Source organism: Perca fluviatilis, chromosome 13, assembly GCF_010015445.1.
Source record: "Perca fluviatilis chromosome 13, GENO_Pfluv_1.0, whole genome shotgun sequence".
Taxonomy (NCBI): domain Eukaryota; kingdom Metazoa; phylum Chordata; class Actinopteri; order Perciformes; family Percidae; genus Perca; species Perca fluviatilis.
The window spans coordinates 11,480,371-11,504,089 of NC_053124.1; the positions used below are offsets into that span (position 1 = coordinate 11,480,371).

General features: G+C 40.8%; 1 protein-coding gene across 4 annotated transcripts in view; it reads left to right on the forward strand.

Moving 5' to 3' along the window:
* Positions 1–14,123, forward strand: part of fam49al (family with sequence similarity 49 member A, like) — a 31,237-nt gene extending 17,114 nt beyond the window's left edge. For 2 of the 4 annotated variants that reach the window (XM_039820580.1, XM_039820581.1), the window contains 10 exons: positions 3,307–3,386; positions 6,625–6,746; positions 8,396–8,501; positions 11,001–11,137; positions 11,238–11,315; positions 11,560–11,676; positions 12,309–12,388; positions 12,730–12,856; positions 13,643–13,713; positions 13,820–14,123. In XM_039820580.1, the coding sequence (XP_039676514.1) occupies positions 3,314–3,386; positions 6,625–6,746; positions 8,396–8,501; positions 11,001–11,137; positions 11,238–11,315; positions 11,560–11,676; positions 12,309–12,388; positions 12,730–12,856; positions 13,643–13,713; positions 13,820–13,883 (975 nt within the window). In that variant the 5' untranslated portion in view covers positions 3,307–3,313 and the 3' untranslated portion in view covers positions 13,884–14,123. Of the gene's footprint in view, positions 1–1,831; positions 1,914–3,306; positions 3,387–6,624; positions 6,747–8,395; positions 8,502–11,000; positions 11,138–11,237; positions 11,316–11,559; positions 11,677–12,308; positions 12,389–12,729; positions 12,857–13,642; positions 13,714–13,819 lie in introns of those variants that run through there. The other 2 variants (XM_039820582.1, XM_039820583.1) reach the window with 2 other exon arrangements.
* The last annotated feature ends 9,596 nt before the right edge of the window (positions 14,124–23,719 follow it).

Below are 23,719 nucleotides of genomic sequence, written 5' to 3' on the forward strand. Positions count from 1 at the left end.
GCATTTTAGGTAGAAAACAGTAGATGCAGTTAGTACTCATCTGAAAGAGCTACTTTGGAGAATGTCAGCAAGCTGTCTAAGCGACTGGACAGTGTAACTCTATCCCTCTCTATCTGTACCTCAGTGCTGCATTGCATCAACCGTTCTTGCTGAGTAACAGTGAAAAGGCCGGGCTTATTTCTTTGCAGGACGGTGGCATCTCATAAACATGCTAATGCTGGCCATAAATCACTCCTGCAGGGGGAAACTGATAGGCCTCCGTTGTGTGCTAACATAGCACATAAACACGGAGGGTACGGCAGAGGAAGTGAAACTTGGCAGCTGCTTACTTTCTGCTACCGAAGGCCCTTTATGAGTGTGTGTGTGTGGGGGGGAGACAATCAAGGAGGGAGGCTTTCATACTCACACAGCTGAGAGTCATTTTTGAATATTGGATTCCACTTGGGTTTTGTATTTATTGTGTTTTTTTTACGCGACACACGTGGCCTCTCAATCCTCTCTTTCTTTGATCTATTAACATCCATTTTACTTAATCTTCCTCTTTAAGTAGCTTTAAGGTTTTTAAAATCATGTTATTCCACACTCTCTGACAATATCACATTTCTGTATCAGCTTGTTCCAGCTCTTTATTGAAGCTGTTTGATGTATACAATATAAAATCCCTTATTAAATGTCTTCATATTTCTCAGTCTGCACCATTCAATGTAATTGAAATAGTATAGATGTCATGTGCATAATTTTGAACACAATTACAAAAAATATTTTGTATCTGTGGAAACTTCAAAATCTCCACTAATTTCACTCGACTAAACTGTGGGGTTGAAATAGGGGTGGGATGATCCACTACCTTAAATAAAGATACTACTTTTTAAACTACTAAGTCGGTAACATCCTTGTGATTAAGTAATTAGAGAATTAGTAAATAGATATGATTAATAATTGGTAGTAATAAAATTGTATTGAGAAAGATCCTATTAATGATGCATCCACCTCATAAATAATGACACATAGCTCTCCTCTACATGACCATAAGGTGTATTTCCTTTTAAATGGTGGCTCTGACCTTGGTATTACTTGGTATCGGCTCAAAACCTAATTTTGTGCTATGGCCCATCCCTATTTTTGAACAATATTTGGCTCCACACCGTGAGTTTACAATGTCTGGGATTGAAGAGGTTGAAACTAGGGACCACTGCCATGGTCTTAAATTCTAAAACACCTGACATATGTTGCTTTGTCTGGTGCTAAATATGAACATATACGTGTGCATTTCATATAAATCCTGCTTGTCTGACCTACAGTATAATCTAATAAAGCTTGCATCATTGATTTCATAAAGCTCTGGCATCTGGCCTTTGGGTATGAAGTATATAAAGAGCTTGTCATAAAGTATCCATAGACCGCTGTACTTGAAGAGCATTAGGAGAAAGTAGGTCGTCCATAGCAGGCTTTTATTAGGTTACTATAGTAATGTAAATGGATTAAAACCACAGCTCAACTCTCGTGACTCCCGATGAGTGAGCTAAATGGTACACTACTGGATCTCGGACCCCCTCTAATCGAATACAGCAAATACTGTGTATGGGATGCAAACTGTGATCAGTGTCATCTATGAGTGGGATATCTGACTTGTCTCTGGACGTATATTGCTTAGAAAGAATGATGGATAACAAAAGATTGGAGGGATAATTAGAAAAGTGCAGATGGGTAAAAAAAATAAGTAATAATTAAACATTCACAACCTGCTGTGTTCTCCATGTGCATGTTGTGTATTTTCATGCGGGTTGCCAGGTTCTGCATACTGTATGCATTGTGTTGTTTCCTCCCGTCCAGGTCGCCAGCCATGGGGAACCTCATTAAGGTCCTTGGCAAGGATTTAGAGAACTGTCCACATTTTTTCCTGGACTTTGAAAGTAAGTGAGCGCCGGGGTGTGTGCACGTGTCTGTGTGCTTGAAAATGTGAGTGCACATGTGTGCAGCAGAGGTGTTCAGTGGGAGGATGCTGGGTGGGGTCACGGGAGGTATATTTGGATGTGAGCTGCGGCGTTGTTGATGGTGTGATGGAGTGTTGTTGTGGGTGTGGTTTGTCATTATCAGATGCTCTCTAGTCCCACTCTCAGCGCTTTCAGATGCTGAAAGCGGTTCTATCCAATGATGGTGTACAGGTATAAATAAAATGGTGCGAAGGTAATTACAGTGAGGCAAACAGGCATTATTATTAGATTTTTTTAGAGAAGTGTTCATATATTCTGTTACCTCTTAAACAACACTGTCCCCAAATAAAAGAAAAACTGATTTATACATTTTCTGACTTTTATACAGTATATCCGGCTTTGACTCCTCCTATCAATATCATTCAAAAAAATCTCCCAAGATTAGAAAAACATAGAGGATGAATATAAGTTATTTGAAACCAATAAATGACCTCAAAAGTAAAACCTGCAATAAAACTATACAGGAGTGCTCCATTTAATTTGAATTGTATGCACTTTTATGTCACAGAAACCCAACTCTTTCACACGTTCGCTGTTCAAGTTGTGCTCTTGTGTAGTTTTAGGTTTTACTTTTGAGGTCATTTGTTTGGTTTTAAATTATTGTTATTCTCTCTCAATTTATTTTTTCTGTATTTGATTCTTTTTTGCTAACTCCATATTGAAACAAATATAATCCCATATAAATTATGTTTTTTGACAGAAAATTAAATACATTAGTATTTGTCTCTTCTTCTTTTCTTTTTTTTACATAGAATTTCAATTACAGTATTTTCATTCTCTTTCAATTATTATTTTTCTATTTTGTTTGATTCTTGGGATAATTTGCTCAATTCCCATTGAAACAAACATATAATCCCATATATTTTAAGATTTGTCCCATAAATTTAGAAATAAATTCTTATATATTGTTTTTTTTCACATAGTATTCTGCAAATCTAAAGTCTTTTTAAGCCGACTGTCTCTCCTCTATGTCCCATTCACACACATTCTCCGTAACGTTTTACCTTTAAACTTAAGGATTGCCATCATCACCAAATCAATGACTTTTTCTATTTAAAGCAGAATTAAATAATACCAAGAGTGGGATTAAAGAAGCTCTGTGTCCATGTTGCCATGCTTCACCCAGGACATACTTCCACCATACCATTCCAACAACCCCCTCTCAACCAGCCCCAACCCCGACACCTTCACCTCTCACACACCACACACACACATACAACTCACACACACATAAACACACACACGTACACGCGCACAACCCCGACACCCGTCCCCTCATCACCCACAGACTTCTCCCCTCTCTCTGTTCCAGGGGGCTCATGGGAAACCTCCTGAAAGTGCTGGCTTGCGCCGAACTTGAGCATGGCCCAATAGTTTTCCTTGACTTTGAACGTGAGACCATCCGCTTCTTATTTTTTTGAGTTATCCCTTTCTCTTTGTTGCCTTTGCTTTCTTTTCCTCATTCCATTGATCTTAGCTGACCATTGTGTCATCTTTACATCCTTATTTATCCCTTTCTCCCTCCTCAGCTCTTCTCACCCTTTTGTTTATCTTTTGATTTCTGCTCCAGGGACTGGCATTTGAAAGGCATTTGCCTTCTTTCTTATTCACACACGCAACTTCTTATTAGATGCAGACAAATGCACAATGGCACGCATGGTGACGGTGTAGCAAAATGGCAAAAATGCTTTGATCTCGGCTCCTAAGATACAAAACTGAGGAGAAATAAACAGTGAATGCCAGTCCTGTGTGGGTTTCTGTTCTGTTGCTCAGGGATGACTATAGTTCATAAGAAAAAGTCTATAGTCATTCCTCTACCTCCTCATCTCCTGATGCCTTATTGTGTGACTTATCGTATGTCTTACTTATCTGTGTGTGTGTGTATGTTTGTGTGTGTGTGTGTGTGTGTGTGTGTGCATTGCACTAAAAAATGTGTGTGTCAGAGAGACTGATAAAGTGAAACTGAAAGAAAACTTTGGTAAATAAAACCACCTCTATCCACCCTTTTCTCAGTTTCCCAGTCAGTTAATTCTAAACCTTGCAATGGGAAATGTCCATCTCAACAAGTCCTTTAATTTTAGTACTCAGTGTTAAAATCTTCTGTAGTTGTAAAAAATAAAACATTTTGCCAGAATGGTTAACATAAGTCCATGCTAGCAGCTTTGTGAGGCTGTTGTTGAGCTAAATGCTAACAGCATGCTAGCATGCTCACAATAACAAAGCTAAGCAGATATACTGTACGTTTACCATCTTTGTTTAACATGTTAGCATCTTTGCTAACTAGCACTAAACACACACTGCCATCATGGCTAAATATGTTTTACTACATACTACAAGTAATCCAAGTAATACAATCAAGTCATCTTTGTCAAAAATAATTCCTCCTGAAGATTTTAAGACTTTAAGATTATGAGACTAAATGAATTGTCAAGATGGAGATGTTTTGCCGTGCACCCCAAAATGTTCTGCTCCTCCTCAACCACTTTCCCCTCTTTAACAGCTGGCTTCCTCCTCCTCTTACTTTACTGACTGCGTGTTAGAGTGGGAGTGGGAAAGCTCACTGCTGGCAAGAGACGTCAGCTGTCAAACAGGCTGAATTTCCCCTTCATTTATTATGTGATTCACTTTACTTCAAAAGCAAGTGGAATGAGTCAGACCCCAGCATGGCAGCTTTAGACACTTCCCCCCTCCCCAGCCACCCTGTGCCATCTGTGAGCTCTCCTTCTTAACCCGGAGACACAGCCACCTCTGTCACACAGCTCAAAGTTTGGTTTAAACTCTATACTGAGCTATCATGAAACGATTTATGGCAGAATGCTAATTATTATACCACGTTAAAACCCTTTGAAGGATTAGGAGCAAATCCGATGACAAAAATGTGGATAATTTCTGATTCAAAGTTTCCATCTTATATTGAAAACATGATGCTTGGATTTATTGAATTATCTCTTCTTTTTTCTCTTTTTTTCTTTACTTTTGAAGCTACAGACAGGAGTTGGGTAGCTTACTTTAGCATAAAGACTGGAAACAGGGGAAAACAGCTAGCCTGGCTCTGCTCAAATGCAACAAAATCCACTTAGCTTATCAGCATCTCTAAAGCTCACTATAAACGTTATATCTCATTTGTTTAATCCGTACACAAACCAAAAAGTGTAAAAAAAACAAGTAGTCACTGCTCCCTTTAAGTAATATTCCAGTAGATAAGCCCCATTTAAACCTTTCAGGCACCACAAGTGACAAAAAAATGTTTGGACAGAGCCAGGCTAGCTGTTTCCCCCTGCTTCCAGTCCTTATGCTACGCTAAGCTCAAATTTAATGAACAGATATGAGTGGTATAGATTTTCTCATCAGATTCTGCAAGAAAGGGAACTATGCTATGAGCATATGCTGTTTCTTTAATCATTACTGTACCTATTAAACAAGATATGTTGTTTACCAGAGAAATGCAGGAGCACATCACTAAAATAGCAGAGCTTGCTGTGCTTATTACAGCCGCCGGTGTGCACGTAGCAAATATTCCATGATTACTATTTCTCTGCAGGGAGGCAATGCCTAAGGGTGCAAAAATAATCAGTGGTGCTACCGCATGTAGAGAGCTGCCCACTCTCACTTTATACCTGAGTCACACACTGAGACGCATAGTTAGAAGAAAAAAAACACAATGATGACTCAAGAGGACACATCCTAAATTGTGTTTCTCTAACACTTAATCCCTCCTGTATGCATGCAGCCCGCCACATGGGCAACCAAAGCAGAACTGTGACTGGGAAGTGCCCGGCGGCAAAAACACTGAGTTTACAGTATGCACGCTGCTCGGTGTGTATGAGTTGAACAGAGAAAGAGAAAGAGTGAGCATGCCCAGAGGTTGTCCTGCCTGCTGCTTGTTTGTTTTAACATTTCTCACAATTAAACCTCAAGGGCAAAAAAAATTATCTCCTCCCATCTACAGACATGGAGAGAGTGAGAATAAGATGGATAAGACATATAACATTAATCTGATGGGACAATTACACCTACCGGCATCCAGGCCTGTATAAATCTCCATTGAATGAACATTTGAGACGATTTAGGAGTCAGACACATTGTTCAAGTGGTGCTATCCAGGCCTTTTTACTGCGGCTGGAAGCCATCTAAACGTTAAACTATCAGTTGTTACATCCTCATCCAAATAGTTCCCTGAGGTGAAACTGACTTGTCATCTTCTGGTCCTCATTGGGTGACCACACACTGTAATCAAACCTCACTGTGTGACAGAGCGTGGCTTCCATGTCTCTTGTTATAATTCTATGGTGGGTAAATTAGATCATTCATTTACAGGCCAGATTCTGAACACTATGAAATGCAGTAATTTCCACTTGTAGGGACATTTTTCTCTAATTGCAGTCAAGCGAGTAATTAGTTATCTCAGATATTTATCTGGCCTTCTAGGATATCATCTTTTCAGCACTTCCTTCATCACTAACCTCCTTCTCTCCTCAAATCTTCTAATTTTCTTCCCCCTCCACCCTCCCCGCCATCTCTCTTTTCTGCTGCCTCTCCTTAATATTTTCAAACATACCTGCCATCTAACTTTGACTTCCCACTCCCTCTCTTCCTCTTTCCCTCTGTACCTTCCTCCCTCCCCTCCTAGATGCCCAGCCCACGGAGGCAGAGACAGCAGTGTGGAACCAGGTCAGCGCTGTGCTGGAGGAGGCTCATGGGATCCTAGCCGAGCTGCAGTCCTATAATGGCGCGGGCCAGGAGATACGAGAAGTGAGCACGGAGCAGTCAATAAGTGCTAAATATCTATAAACTGTCGGGCCAGGACCCAGTATGTGATTCACATGGCCTGCCAGGGTGAAAACCTGGACCTATAGCAGCCCATGCAGTATGAACTAAATATAGGCAGAGACAGAAATGTGTGAAGGTATTTTTTCAAACAAACATTTCATGCAATATGTGTTTTTTGGCAATGCTCTGGTAGAGGCATCAACATCCCCTGTTAGAAAGTTGGTATTCTGGTCTTGATAAACAGTGTGATACTGTGCTCAGATTCAGCGACACTGCAAACCAGTTCCCTCTGCAGTAAAACACTTGCTGCTGATTGCTCAGCTGTTGGCATAGTACTGAAATCGATATATATATATATATGTGTGTGTGTGTGTGTGTGTGTGTGTATTTTCTTTTTAACATGTGCACCTGCTGAGGATTCCTGAAGTCAGTGTCTAACCTTAGCTGCCGTGAGGGAGAACACTTCAGAATATGGCAATAGAATACGTGAATCCATCTGTTTTAAAGGATGTGATTATCAGAGGAGCATTAAAGGATAATTTTGGCATAATTCTGTATTTTTCTTATTGTCAACAAATCCCATGAAAAGACCAAAAAAACAACAATGAATTGATCCCACTAAGCCTAAAATACAGTGGCTTAATCCTCGGTGCCATCGACCTCCATTATTGTTCAAAGAACTGTTAAAAATATATTAATGAGTCACACCATTGCACTAGGTGACATGTTCCTTCATTAGGATTAACATGGCCACTGTAGTGAGTGAATACACTCTCCTGCCTCTAGCAATTGTGTAATAATCCATGGCTGAAAATAGCCCCCAACAAATGCTCTATTTACTGCTGTTGGAGTAGCATTTGCTAAAACTGTAAGTGAGCCTTTTTTTTCAACAGTTAAACTATATATCTGTGACCCTTTTTTATTTATATCTTCAATAGACAGGAATTGGGCTTGGTGCCACAGAAATGATAGAAAGTTGGAAATTATTTCAAATTATTATTTGTTGGCAATAAGAAAACTATAGCAAGGGCCTGTGTCCATGAAGCGTTTTTCTCTGACAGAAAAGAGCTGGCAGGGCGCTGGCGGTCCCAGCACTTTGAAGCGCTGCCCATGGGTTTTGTTTCTATGACAAAGACATTAATGTTAGCTAGGTCGCTAACTTAACGGTACGTTATCAGGGGGTTGACTAAAGCACAACACTCACCAGCAACATTCAGTGTCCAGCCAATCTGCTCCCACTAATGGGCTGTCTTTTGGGGACACCAGCGCTTTTATTTTACTTTGTTGTAGGCCACTGTACAGTATATGCCCTTTGAATAATTTGGTTAATTATTTCAAAAAATTGATTACAATAACCAGACAATTCTTTGATATGTAGTTTGTTGACATCATGTGACCCTGTCAATAAAATTTAAGGTTTTGCTTGTAAATTACATTTGATACAGAGTCTTTGATACCTCAATTTTTGCTGAATTGAAATCACTATAACATGGAAGTACTATTAAAGTTGAAAGTAAAAATGTTTTACCAAAGTGAAATATTTTTATATTTTGAGGAAGAGAGGATAGAAGGGATGGTGAGTCATTTTGAAGAGTAACATCTGTGCTTCTGCCCGTGTTTGTTGCCCACAGGCCATCCAGAACCCAGGCGACCTGGCTCTGCAGGAGAAGGCCTGGAATGCAGTCTGCCCCCTGGTAGCCAAACTGAAGCGCTTCTACGAGTTTTCCCTCCGCCTGGGTGAGCGTGGCCATTATATACAATCAGAGTAATTTCAGGTGATGTAACACACTCTCTGGTGGCCATATTGGATGTCTAACAAGAGCTGGAATTATAGCTGCCAGCAGCTGTAACCTAAATCTAAATGTAGAAAGAGCATTTGCTGTCAGCCAGTCAGTGAAAGAAGCAAGGCCTTGACTATGGCAATCAAAGGGAATAGTGGGTGAAAGTCTTGTATGGGTATAAAATCAGAGGAAGGGAGGTCTGGTAAAGCTGTTGAGTCTTAAATGTAGTCTCTGGTTTGCATATTTTGTGAGAAAAATATGTGTGGAATGTTTTGGAGTGTTTTTTTTTTGCATTTGCAGTGCATAAAAGTGTCCAGGATTGCTGACACTGGTAACACTAGCTGTTGTCTTTTTGACAGCTGTGCGACAGTTACAGGATGTGAGACATGCGACATGTATTCTATGTGACAGACTGTTACTGTAATACATTGTGACCATGACAGCGAAAAGAAAGACATTTTGACACAGTGAACACATTGTTAACGTTTCATCGAAGCTGAAATAAGAGGCAGATTCATTTTAAGGTTACAAAACCGGGGAGACTCTTATCATTACAACCAACGGGGAGAAGCTCGTCTTGTACTGCGAGTGCTGCTTCACAGCTCCACGCCATACCGGCTTGCACCACCATCATGATTTTACATGCAATTTCAGTCCGGCAGCATTCCTTAACACTAACACACACTATGATGTCCTCCCAGCCATCTCTGCAGCATCCTGACCTAGCAGCCAGGCAGCCGTTGCTACGGAAACAGTGCTACATGGTCCTCCAGCACAAAGAGAGGCAGAGAGAGTAGAGAGAGAGAGAGAGAGAGAAGTATGAGTAGAGGAATAGAATTGGGCTGCCGCCTCTGCTCTGCCTTCCAATAATACTTCGATCTCATGGACATCGTGTTCTTAGCTTACCATAGAAGGAGGGCTGACTAATAATTCATGATAATGTATCGGCGCTAATGTATCTATGAGATAACAGGGACAACCGATATCTTGTTGGCATGGCCTTCCTGCTGTCCTTGTGGAGAGAAAGCGGTCAAATCTAAGTGACTTGGAGAGTACAAACTAGAAGATCTTTCCTGTTTGTGCCCCTAGCACCACCTTTCTTTTTAGGTATTTATTTGACCAAAGGAGACAACAAGAGTGTAAGAGGTCTCATATACAGTACACAAACAGCTGCAGTGTCTCTCTGTCCAATCTGTCGGTATATACCCTCAGGAGTCTGTGCTCAGGATAGGGACCGTGCACTCTGTGCTAACAGCAGGAGGGGGAGTGGGGTTTCTGCCCAGGCCCTTTAGATGAAACACTTCATTGCTGTATTTATAGAAGGCCCTTATGCATTTTTAATGCACAGGAAGGCACGGGGCCTCAGGGGACTTTGCTTCTGAGGCATTACTAGTACACAGAGCCTCTGAGGTCCAGCTCCGGCGGTGTCTGATTTGTTAGAGGCAGCAAAGCATTGAAAAGGCTTAGGTTGAAATGCATATGGGACACAAGGGGATACGTATGGTCACTGATACAGTGTCCACAAGGATGCTCAGGCTGTATGATCGGCCGCAGCATGATAACTACGGAGTACCACATTCACTCTGTGTTCATTTAGTTTGTCTTGTAGAGTGAAATTTATTGTTAATGCGTGTGGTCATAGAGGGCAAAAAGAGAGCTGCTGAACTGCAGAACCTCTGCAGCCCCCTCCTCATCTGTGCCTGAGGCTACATTAGCTGCTACAAATTGTCGACTAAACTGTCGACGGTCATTGCGGGTAATGTAGGCGCCAGGTTTAGACGAGGACGAAGAATGCATGGGATGAAAAAAGATGAACTCTCTGGTTCCACTGCATCCTTTTTTTTTTAAACTGTCCATCTTGAGTTCAACAATTATAGGCGTGCAATGCTAAATCTGTGCAGTACTCTTTAAGAGATCACCAAAGGCATTATGTCATCTATACCAAATTCCATGTCTATCCATGAATTTGTAGTGGTTGAGATATTTCCGTCTGAAGCAAAGTGGTGGACCGATTAATTAGCCATGGTTAAAACTCTGAAAAACTCTCAAAAATTATGTTTTTCCAAAGCTTCAGTGATTGGAATGTTAAATCACAGCTATAAGGGCCCTGTTTTAAGGACCTGAACCCTGTTCTCACAGGGGGAACCAAAGGTCTGTTATACTGCCTGAGTCCAGATCCCACTATGCCTTAAAAGTGCTGGGTCCATTTCTAAAAGCCCAACGAGTATCCACTGATATCCAGCAAGGAGGTGACAGAACTTGAGTGAAGGGATTTCATCTGTTTGAACCAGTTTCATTCCTCCTGCTGCTGCTGCATTTTGTTTTTAAATCTGGTGACGTGAAAGAAACTTTCAGAGCCAGATTAGAGACAATCACAGCAGTCTGTACATTAGTAGCACGGCATGCAGATTCCAGTTTGTGCAGATACATTTCTGACATCCAAGTGTGTTTGCAGAGAACGCCTTGCGCAGCCTGCTGGAGGCGCTGACGAGCCCGCCCTACGCTCCCATGCAGCACCTGGAGAGAGAGCAGGCCCTGGCCAAACAGTTCGCTGAGATCCTTCATTTTACACTCAGCTTTGATGAACTAAAGGTGAAGGGCATAATTTCTGCTCTAATTACAGCCATCAGAGACTGACCTTTACTGTACTGGAAAATCAATATCATAAATCACCTCTTCTCTGACTCTGCAGATGACAAATCCAGCCATACAGAATGACTTCAGCTACTACAGGAGGACTATAAGTAGGAACAGGCTGAACAACCAGCAGGTGAGGCCCTGGAGGAACAATCTGTCTCTGGCTGTTTATGTTGCATGGCTTCTTTAATCATTAACGACTGAAGTGAAGCTGTTCCTTTCCTCCTAACAGCACAAAGATGTACAAGCAATATGCCATTTCCCATTCGAGTTATACAAATTAGAGCCACTGTCATTTTATCGACTGGATGACACAATTGTTGGACTGAGTGCGGTTGATGATTAATGCTTTATGTCCGTTTTGTATTGGCACACAGCTGGAAGCGGAGAACGAGGTCAACAACGAGATGGCCAATCGGATGTCCCTGTTCTACGCCGAAGCGACACCAATGCTGAAGACTCTGAGTAACGCCACCACCAAGTTTGTTTCAGAGGTAGATTTCCAATTGTTCCAAGGACAAATCCATATAGACGTCTACTGTATCAAGACTTTGGTTAACACAGAGTGGGCGGTTTTTTTTAGTCCAGATTTAACCCTCATGTGGTTTGGATTATTGTCATTGAAAGCATCGAGCAAAAGTCTCATGAAATTGATTTATAAGGCATAAAATAAAAGAATCACGGGAGCGTTAGCAAGTTAGTTCTCCCTCAGAGGATTGGCAACCTTAAGTCAGTGGTGGAGAAAGCATTCGGATCATTTACTAATGAACAAGTAGCAATGCCCACGATGTTTTTCTTGGTCTCGTTTTGTTATGCGTGGGTGACTCCTAAAGAACTCATGAAGCTAAATAAATTACAACCAAATCACCATATAACTATGTAAAATGAGTGTTTTTACACTGTAAATATATCTGATTGCCTTGCCTTCCTTATACTCTTTTCATGTACTTTGTCTCCACCTTGTGGTAGAACATTTTGTTCAGTCAGTACATAAACTACATAGGACAGTGTAGTGAAAGGATGGGATGAATGTTCTCAGTGTTTGATTTCCTAACATTTTGGATGTTATTTTTAGGCAAAGAGGCTTTTTTCCTGCTCTGATTTCTCTCTTTCTTCCATCCTTCAGAATAAGACCTTGCCCATAGAGGACACCACAGACTGTCTGAGCACCATGGCCTGTGTGTGCCGTGTGATGCTGGAAACACCGTGAGTACTTTCCACACTTTCCCTTCCCTTCTATCCATTCACGTCCTTCCTTGCTCGTCCTTCTCTCCAAAGGTCAGAAGCATAGATTTTCAATTAACAAGCCCTTTCAAAGCGAACACAAGAAGTTTTTGAACCACTAATTCAATAGAATGAATCAAGCTAATTCATAGAGTAAACCTTTTATAAAGTCCTTCACGCTACATTTAAAATGTTTAATCTTTGATTAAATAACAGCAGCAATATTCTGACCCTGACTCTATATGTCATGTCCTATTCTCTGGTCTAATTTAATGGTTTCTTTTTTGTTAAACTCCTCTCCTCCGTGACTGTCTCTGTCCCAGGGAGTACCGCTGTCGGTTCACCAACACAGACACCATGCTGTTCTGCATGAGGGTGATGGTGGGAGTCATCATTCTCTACGACCATGTTCACCCTGTCGGGGCTTTTGCCAAGACCTCCAAAATCGACGTGAGTACACCCAAATCATAAGTGTTTAAAACAGATGCGCATCTCTGTGATTTCTGCCTGGCAACACTGTTAAACACTGCCCTTTGAAATTTCTATTTACTGACATTAGACACAGTACGACATTTTCTAGCCCAAATTGGCTAGAAAATGGTATGCTTCTGTACCCGATGATGTACTTTTCCTTTTAAAAAATAGACGTAGATGTTTAGAGTGTTGCAAGTGCTACACAAATATGCACTTCTTTCTGACAATACAATACAGACAATACAATATGATTAAAAATCAGCATAAAAAAGCTGGCAATGAGAATAAATCTAAAAACAGCACAGTCACTATCAGCATTGATATCGATCCAGTGGTCTAACCCAGTGGGGTGAAATCCCCCAAGGCAAATCTGAGGGGAGGGGGGATGATTCAAGAAAGAGTGTTTGTTTTCTCTTTGTGCTTTTTCTCGTGAAATGCTGAATACATTTTCCTTTTTTTAAGCTGTAAAAATCCTTAATAACAAAAGAGCAAAAATCCCGCTTTGCTTTAACTCTTCACAACTCATGTCACCTGTGAAGACAAGTAACAAGCCATAAAGGAACCACGGGGGGTCTAACCTTATAGAGACATGTTTGCTCATGTATGATACCATACGTGTTGAACTTTACACACTTTTATAAAGGTATGTTTTGAGTCAGTGTTTGGCTGCTGCAGCAGCAGCAGCAGCAGCAGCAGGAGATGAGGGGATTCTGAGGCTGCTGACCTTTCTCTAACACCCTGTGTTGTCTTTGTGCCGGGCAGATGAAGGGCTGCATCAAGGTGCTGAAAGAGCAACCGTCCAACAGTGTGGAGGGACTTCTGAACGCACTGAGGTGTGTATGAATGTGTGTGTGTTTCAGCGAGAGAGAAAGAGCTATGCCGAGACATGGACTTCTAAGAGCATTCCGATTTCAACATCTCTCTCACCTCCTTCTTCAGGTATACGACACGGCATCTAAACGATGACAGCACCTCCAAACAAATCAGGGCCCTCCTGCAATGAGAAGGTGGAGAGAGGGAGGCAAGGAGCGCACTTGAAGGAGGAGAAAAAAGAAGACGAGGAAGGAAACAAACGGCAGTGGCTGATAAACCTGTTTGTTTACAACGAACAAAGAAAATCTCCAGGTTTTAAGGGAAACCTGATGATAATAAGAAGAGGAAAATAATGATATATATATTGTCAGCTGTTCATCATTCTGTCTCTCATTTTGTAAAGTAAGAAAAGAGAAAAAAAAAAAAAGAAGCCAGAAAAGAAAATATAGATATATATTAAAAAACAAAAGTGAAACACAAGCAGCAGATGAAAAATAAGTAGGATTAAAGAGGAAGCTATATTGCAAAATTATCGAAGCAAACTGAAAGTGTACAAAAAAAAAAAAAGGGTTCATGTTCCAGCAGTAGTCTGACAAGTATTTTTGCACACAAACACCACCATCTACTTTACCCTGAGATCGGATCCCGAACTGATTCCCACAGACTTTTTACTGTGCCCCTCACACACTTTGTTTAACCGTAGGAGGTTTTAAGCTTTTGAGGTTGCAGATGTACTGTAGTGGCGTGGCTGTCTCCTTCAGCTGCACTGATCTCCACCTGCAGGCCATTTATGAAGCAATGTGATGGATGCCCTCCGGAGATTTGCTTCTACCTGCTGCGTTTGTTTTTCTGCAATCGGTGCAGCTGAAGGAATAGAGGCAATGGGACGAGTAGTCTTTTTAGGATCCATATTTCGCCCTGATTTCTTCCTCATTGCCCATCACCCTCAATCCTATTACCACCCATCCATCCACCCACCCATCCATCTATGGGATATGTGGGTTTTCCTTGGCACAGACAAATTCCATCCAACGTTGTGTGCCCTTACGCTGTATATGTTCCAGCACAAAACATCTTGTGAGTAGTCTGGCTTTACTTGAACAATGCCGTTCTCTCTCTCTTTCTCTCTCTCTCTCTCTCTTTCTCCATGGTGCTAATGTGGTTTAGATATCACAGTGCTATCTTATTAGAGATCCGTTTCTTCATCCTTTTTTTTGCACTAACGTGTTAAATCTCAAATTCTGAGAACATCTGCTTTCAGCTATGCTGTGATTTCACATTAGTGCACAAACCGGGACAAATCACATTTTACAGGACCTGTAAAATAATATAAAAAATAATAATAATAATAAAAAAAAGGCATTCTAGGAAAACCACAGCACACTTACTTCTTCACCCAGTGCCAAAGCTGATTGGTTTTTGTTTTTATTACATCATCAAGCCAGGCTCGAGGAGTGGGGGCGATTTGAGGGAATGAAATCTTATAACATTGCTAATCATCATTTTAAGTACATATGAGGATATGAAACCGCCAAGACAACATACAATGATGCACACGCAGTCAGAAGACCCACACACATTTTAAGGGAGAGATCTAAGTGTTCCAGTGTAAATATGTGAGGCTTTTCTCAGGCATTGACATGGTCAGCTTGGGTCTTCCAGGAAAAACACAACATACTACTACATCTAAATCTGCAAACAACTAGAGTTATTTCTTTAAGGACGAGGTTGTCCAAGAACCAAGTAATTGATTAAGTGGGAAATAAAAAAAATTCAAATGGAGATTAAAAATAAGTGCTGTACTTTGGATGTCTATAGCCCTTAGTCTAATTTAATTTGATCTTATAATATATTTTCTATACAAGGGTATGTGAACAAGCATATTCTGTATAAATATATAGATGGCATGTTGTAAAAGTTCTGACAGAAATGTGTAAATAAGGTGTTTTTATTCATTTTTAATTGTTCAGTGATGCTGAAATTGGGTATGTGTTGTCTCTCAGAATTACCATGCGTTTGGCTTGGACCATCGGACTTGCCGTAGTCATAGGTTTCAGAAATCCAGCTTCATTATTGCAGGTGAACTGGGGGATTGTAGGTAGGGGGGGGGGGGGGAGGGGCTGTCCATTTGCTTGTTATTTTGTACATTTTGTGCAACAATAAACTTGTCATTTATTACATTCAACCATAGATGTTGTGTGTCTGTAGAGCTTCGTAATAACTAATGCAAAATGTTCTATATGTGGTGCAAAGCTGGAAAAGATTTCCTATTAAGTGTATTATCAATGCAACACTGATCCCATTACATTAGCTGTAAGCAGCCACAATGATAGGCATAATCTCAATAGCTATGATATAACCTCTGTTTAGTTAACAAACACTTGATCTGACCACATATATACACAGGGTTCAAGGACAGGTTCACAAGTGTTTAAAGGTCCAATGTGTAGGAATTTCTCCCATCTAGCGTTGAGATCATATATCGCAATCAACTCTCTCGCACCACGCAGTTCAAAGTACGTATTACAGCTACGGTAGCCTTCACGCTTCAAAAAGCCGGTCTCTTGCTCTTTTCAATATCTTTTTTATTTTTCTGGGCGATGAAGAAGACTCCTGTTCCTGAAATTTGGATTTTGAATACCTGTGGTCCTCCATGTTTCCTTCTTCAAATTTGCCGGAGTCAGGAAGCTACGATATCCATTAGCAGCATTAGCAGCACCTGTGAGTTTATCATGTGACAGCGAAAACGCGAAAGGCGGAGCAGTATGTCCTGTATGTCCCTTACCGGCTAACGTATTTCAAGATGGGGCATTAATATGGAGCGTCTACCCCAGTTCATGTGAATGCAAATGTAAACTTTCAAGCCAAAAGGAATACTTGGAATTGATGGTGGTGGTAAATATTCATGAAAAAGGACAAGTCTGTGAACGGGCAACACAGATTTTGATAACGAACAACTAAACACGTTACACACTGGAGCTTTAAGGCTGTAAAACAATTAAGTGCTCATATGATCATCATTCCTTTTGTTCATACTGACCATTAGATGCTTTCCTAATGCGCTCTCAATGTGAGTGATGTGGGACAAAACCCACAGTTTATCATAAGCCATTGCAACAAAGAAACACTGTTTGGAAAACACAAAAAAGTAGCACTTTTGGTCGATTTGACCAACTCAGACTAATGAAACCTCCTAATAACTTCAGATAAACGTTTGAATACACGTTTGTACACAATGATGACTGTGGATATGGTCACCCATTACTTCCTACTAGAGCTGCTCGATTATGGAAAAAAACATAATCACGATTATTTCTGTCAATATTGAGATCACGATTACTCGTTAACTTCTGGAAAGATGTTGCAATTACTGAACTTAAAAACCAGTGGAAAAAGTTAAATAAATCAACAGTAAAAAAACACATCTGTGAAATTTGCCTTAATACTTTTCCTATTTAAACTTTATTTTTTCCATTCAGAACACAAGAGAAAATAAGAGTTTACTTGCAAAACGTAATGAGCTAAATAATTGTTTTTCTCGATTATTCTGTTTTTGTGATCATTGGGAGCCAAAATCATAATCGCGATTAAATTTCGATTAATTGCACAGCCCTACTTCCTACTACACAAGTTGATATAAGTAAATATAGCGCTTTTCTAGTGTTAACAGCTACTCAAAGGGCTTTTATATAATACAGGAACCATTCACACACTGGCGGCTGAGGCTGCCATACAAGGTGTCACCTGCTCATCAAAGGTTCACTGCCCAAGGATGCTGCGACATGGGACTGCAGGGCCAGGGATCAAACCACCGACCTTCTGGTTGGTAGACGACCGCTCTACCAACTGAGCGACAGACGCCCATTAAGTAGTCTCTTAATGGCCAGTGCGAACAGGAAATGGACCTTTTTCACAGCAGACATTTTGACTTGTCATAGAAAAGCACAGCTGAAATTGATAACCTTAACAATGGCTCAACTCCATCAAGTGTCCCAGTGAGCTATTTCAGTGAGTCAGCATGCCCAATACCAGGACCTCTCCTAAGTGGAATGCAGCCGTCATTAATGGTTTTGAATACACCTGTGCTTTTCCTACTATGACATGTCAACATGTCTGCCGTGAAAAAGGTCTATTATCAGGAGGCACACGCACATCCATAAAATCTTTGCAGGTGCAAACACAAAAAAAAGTACCCACACACTGTCCTATCCTGTTTCCAGAAATCTTTTTTTGGGCATTTTAGGCCTTTATTGATATAGGACAGCTGAAGACATGAAGGGGGAAGAGAGAGGGGGGGAAACGACATGCAGCAAAGGACCGCAGGTTGGAGTCGAACCCGCGGCCGCTGCGTCAAGAAGGAGTAAACCTCTATATATGGGCACCTGCTCCACCAGGTGAGCTACCCAGGCGCCCAGAACTCTTTAATTCTGCATGGACTTGGCAATGATTCGACCACAAATGGTCTTCCTCAGGTGAAGACGTTGAGAAGTCCTCGCCTGACGAAGACCATGATCTTCACTCGTTTATGCCTCCACACCTGCGACAGCCGTGGCCGGTCGCGTTATGTTTCCATGTTGTCCGTCCGTCCCATTCTTGTGAACGTGATGTCTCAGGAACTCTTTGAGGGCATTTCTTCACATCTGGTACAAACGTCCACTTGGACTCAAGGATGAGGATTAGAATTTGGTGGTCACTGTGACCTCACAGAACAAGCCCATAACTCAAGAGTCCATACGTTAGTTATGACAAAATCTCACACAAATGTCTAATAGGATAGAATGATGAAGTGATGGCATTTAATAACCTAAAGGTTTAAGGCCAACTTCACTGTGATGTCATAATGTTCTGCAAAACTGCTTTTCTGGCCTTTTTTTCAACGCTGTAACTCAGGATCAGAAGGGGAGACATTTGGTCGGATAGTGAATTGGTAACCCTAATCTTGAACTGTGATTTTAGAGATATTATTCTGTGCTGCTGGGTTGAAGGTGTGTGGGAGGCATCCACGTTTCGCCAAAAAATACACTTCATTTCTTTTTTATTAAATTCCTTCAAAGTCCTTTCTGCACATAATACATGAGTCTGGACAGATATGGATGTAAACTGCAACTAGTTCTAGTTTCTATTCTATTTTAACCATCACACCTTCCAAAAAAACGCATAAAAAAGTAAATGCAGTATTCCTCATATATTTTTATATGGAAGGTTTAGGCTTAAGGCTTCAGGCTGGCCATGAGTGTCACTTGTCATGTTTCAGGATGCACTTCAGATAAGTTCCCCATCTTACCACAAGGGGGAAGCAAAAGATCAATTTATGAAAGACTGCAAAACCAACCAATTAAGATAAATACTTCATTGGGATCAAAACAGAGGAGTCCTACTTCCCCTTCCAGCTGAGAAGACTCTCTGTCACTTGACACTATAATGAAATAGCAAATAATTAATGAGGGAATTGATCCGTTGACCAAAATAAGCATTAATGTTTGATAATTAAACAATCTAATTAAACATGTAAACATAATTTGTGGGGTATCACTACCAGTCATGGTGACTGTTATAAGGCCCTAAGCGTGTTTTTAAAAGAAATTCGCAGAATTAGCTTTAGCACACCGTCCAGCTATCTGTACGGCACAGTGTGAGTCCTGGGAAGGTGTAAAGTAGGGCAGGGGGACACAGGAGAGCATGTCAGAACTTATATATGGAAAAGAGAGCAGCAAGCACATACAGTACCATATTAATGGGCAAAATACAACTAGAGCTTACACACAGAGAAAGAAGCAGCTGTAATAGACGCACAGGCACTGCTGAATTCAAAGTGATTTGAAAGTAAAATTAAAAGATAGTAAGCAAATATCTCGTGGTTTGGAAGGAGTGAGTGAGTGAGTCACTATTCACCGGTCTGGCTTAATGCCCTAACTGTCATGTAATAAAGGAACCAAAGTCTCACTTTAGTTCCCAAATGGCATGCATTCAAATTCAAAACTGCATTACTCCTGACAAGCGTCAATTTTTTACTGCCTTTCAATAGACAATATGAAGTACAAAATAACAAAGTTAAATCAGATAAGCAGGCGATGCATTATGACTGTGTGGACTGATTTACAGAAACTGAAAAGGTACCGAAGTTGCTGCAAGGAAGTTAACTAAAATTTCACTTTGGAGCCCAAACCTAGAAGGGTTTTCTCTACAACTGTACTTTTTTGTCAGGGTGGTGAAACAGCATTCAGATCAACCTGGGACATTAAAACTTATTAAAACCCAGCCTGGTGGAATTGTTTGAGCGCCGCACCTTTATAATACTCTGAGACACTGGGCCTTTCAATAAAGAAGTCACTTACAACCAATTTCATAATAAAATAAGGAAGTAAGATATGCAAATACAAAAACACCATTGTTGGCTTTAGACCATTGTTATGTACTTAAGGTGGAACCTCGAGTTGTGATCATAGAAAGAAAACCTGCAGAGCAAACAGGATCAGTTGGGAAATTTTCTTTTCAGTTCGACTCTTCCAACAGTCAAGGCTATCAAAAGTTCCCCCTGAAATGTTTTGCATATTCTCTCCTTGCATTGTTGCTTTTCCCTCTTCAAGTCGCGCCGCTGCGGCAGGACTCGGCCCATACAGATCAGCTATTAACCGTTAACTGCCCGCGGCGGGAACACCTTATCAGCCAAACTGTGTGTGTGATACTCATTCAACAGTTCCCTCTGTTGGCATCCCCTCCCGCCTTTCACCGACACTTTGTGTCAGCGCACACACACACACACACACACACACACAACACACACACACACACACACACACACACACACACACACACACACACACACACACACAGTCTCCTTTTTTTTCCCTCGTTGTCTCCCTCTCACACACCTAACTGATGAACACATCACCCCTCATATATTTCATATCAGCAGAAAGTCATTGTCCTCGCCAGCCGCAGTGTGAAACAGCCCGGGTGTCGTTAACGGTTGGTGACCATTGGCAACGTTTCTGTGTGCATGTAACATGAGTGTATCTGTAGCTGTATGAGGACACGTGTTTTCTAACCATTCGAAATTCCGAATTTTGCAGTTTTTAACACATTGTCACCTTTTTCTTTGAAAGCTGGCTGTTTGGAGGCTTTAGAGAAGGCGAACAAACCTAGTTAATAGATGTAAACAGTATATGTTTTTTATTCATTTTAGCCTATAATCGCAAGGCCAAATAATGTATGTATGCAGAGGAGGTAACAAGAATAAATACAAAAACTTAATTGCGAGACTAGTGCGTTTCGGCTTGCAGTCTTCATCAGGGTAGCCCACTGTAAAGTTGTTCTTAATACTATGTTTTACAACTTAAGTTTTGCTGGAGTTTTGACTTTTTCAGACTTTTTATCTGCACCTTGAAGTAGGTGAAGTTGTGCCAGAAATCCCCACATATGTCCACATACTGTATGACGTGTGCCAAAAGAAAACACAGTTGTATTGCTTTCAGGGTCAACAAAGTCTTTTTTCTGAATCAGAATCTATAAATGATTAGGTATAAAAACAGTCTAATGCCGTATTGCAGAAAGAACAGCAGGTATATCTGTACAAGGTATTATTAGAACCTCAACTAATGTTAGTGTAGTAATATACCCTCGTGCCTTCTATAGTGTCGCTCATGGGTAAAGCTTTAAATGCTGCATGACTTACGTGTACAATTCAATTCACACACATAAGCATGCAGCTGGAGAAAAAGCCACTACGCTTGTTAAAGAATCAATAGAGCACATTATAATATAACGTTCAGTGCCTTGGGTCAAATATCACATATGTTGTACGCCCGCAGTCAACTGCATGACTCTAATGTTTCCCATGCATCAACTGGACATACACATGTATAGTTCGTAATAGAGAAATGCACAAATGGAGAGTGCAGTGAGTGAATATCTGAAATATTTGACAGTGTATGAGGTGTATGAGACCATGTTGAGTTGAGTCCCTAACCCGCCTGCTGCTGCTTTACTTAGCATGTTGAAGCGCACACAACTTCTTCATATAATAATAGGGCCCTTTGTTTGAAATGGGGGTGAAGAGATTGTGTGTGAGGCGCACACGTCTGGGTACAACAGCTGCTATTGGTCTGCATGCCACCTAATGTTACGTTGGGTTGCATAACACACTATAAACATGGGTGAGCCGTGGGCAGTTGCACAAAAGTGGACCCGCGCACACACACCCACACCCACACACATCTGTTTTACAATACCTGTAAAAAGCTAGCGGTGCTCCAATTTTAAATTACTGCCACAGGTTTTACAGTTTTTAAAGAAGTATCAGTAACACAATGAAACTTAAGTAGTTTAGGTTTAAAGCATGTTCAGGTGTTTATCCCCTGTGCAGGACTTTTTACTGAACAGTCAAGAAGTACAGTAGCTGGTGGTTCAAAAAGAATATGTTTTTTTTTTTTGGTGGCAGATGGATTCAGTTTAAGATGACTTTTTAGCTTTAGTGTTACTTCATGTCATATGTAAGAAAACCAGTGTCACAGTCTCATACTACATGCTAGAACATAGGGCTGCTCGATTATGGAAAAAAACATAATCACGATTATTTCGGTCAATATTGAATTCACGATAATTTGACACGATTACTCGTTAACTTCTGGAAAGATGTTGCAATTATTGAACTTAAAAAACAGTGGAAAAATCAACAGTAAAAAACACATCTGTGAAATTTGCCTTAATACTTAAAACTCCTATTTAAACTTTATTTTTTCACTCAGAACGCAAGAGAAAATAAGAGTTTACTTGCAAAACGTAATGAGCTAAATAATTGTTTTTCTCGATTATTCTGTTTTTGTGATCGTTGGGAGCCAAAATCATAATCACGATTAAATTTCGATTAATTGCACAGCTCTACTAGAACCACTCTAGAAGAGTGACAAGATAAATGTCACTCTCAACTATAATGACCCACAATGCAGTGCACAATGGAAATGTAGAAGCTATTCACAGCTGGGGAAAAAAATGAAGGCATATTGTGGACAGTGGTGAGACAGTTTAAGAAACAACTTGAAGAAAACAAAAAATTTGATCCAAAGATTCCAAATTGTAATGTTGCAGTGCTATACATTCTCCTTTAGCTTAGTGTTTGGTCTATACCAACTTTTGACGGAACTATCTGACTCTTTAGCTGCTAAATGTTCCACTATGTTCACCAGCTAGTTGTTAACTTCGTCTGTCTGGCTTTTAGTGCTGGGCAGGTAGTGTACAGTGGGATTTCAGAGCTTTGTCTCTGAAAACAACTGCCTGCTGCGTCTGAAACTATTGCTGTTGAGACCGGTGAGTGAATCAAAACGGTCAAGTTGCAGACCAAAGAACAAGAACAATGGGTTGAAAGAAACTAGGTGGAATTACGGGTTAAGGGAGTTGCAGAGTTAGGTATGTGTTCTTCACTATGACCAACCCCCTTCACCTGCACGTAGTAATTTGATCCATTAATATAACAACATTGATTATAGCAGCTTTATTTTCTAACCATTATGCCCTGTCTGGAGAGGGTCCATGTGCCAAGCTCTAGTTTTAAAAGCTCCCATGACATGGTGCTCTTTGGATGCTTTTATATAGACCTTAGTGGTCTCCTAATACTGTATCTGAAGTCTCTTTCCCGAAATTCAGCCTTGGTGCAGAATTCCAGCCACTAGAGCCAGTCCCACCATGAGCTTTCCTTAGTATGTGCCATTTCTGTGTCTGTAGCTATTGAGGAGGAGAGAGGGAGGGGCAAGGTGGAGGGTGGGGGTGTGGCCTTGACCAACTGCCACTTTGCTCATTTGAAAGCCATGATGCCTCTCTCTCATGGGTTGGCCAAATTGCTTGTTATGACCTCATAAGGAGAAGATTCCAGATCGGCTCATCTGAGCTTTCATTTTCTCAAAGGCAGAGCAGGATACCCAGGGCTCGGTTTACACCCATCACCATTTCAAGCCAATTGGGGACCATAGGCAGGCTGGGGGAATGCATATTAATGTTAAAAAACCTCATAAAGTGTCATTTTCATGCCAT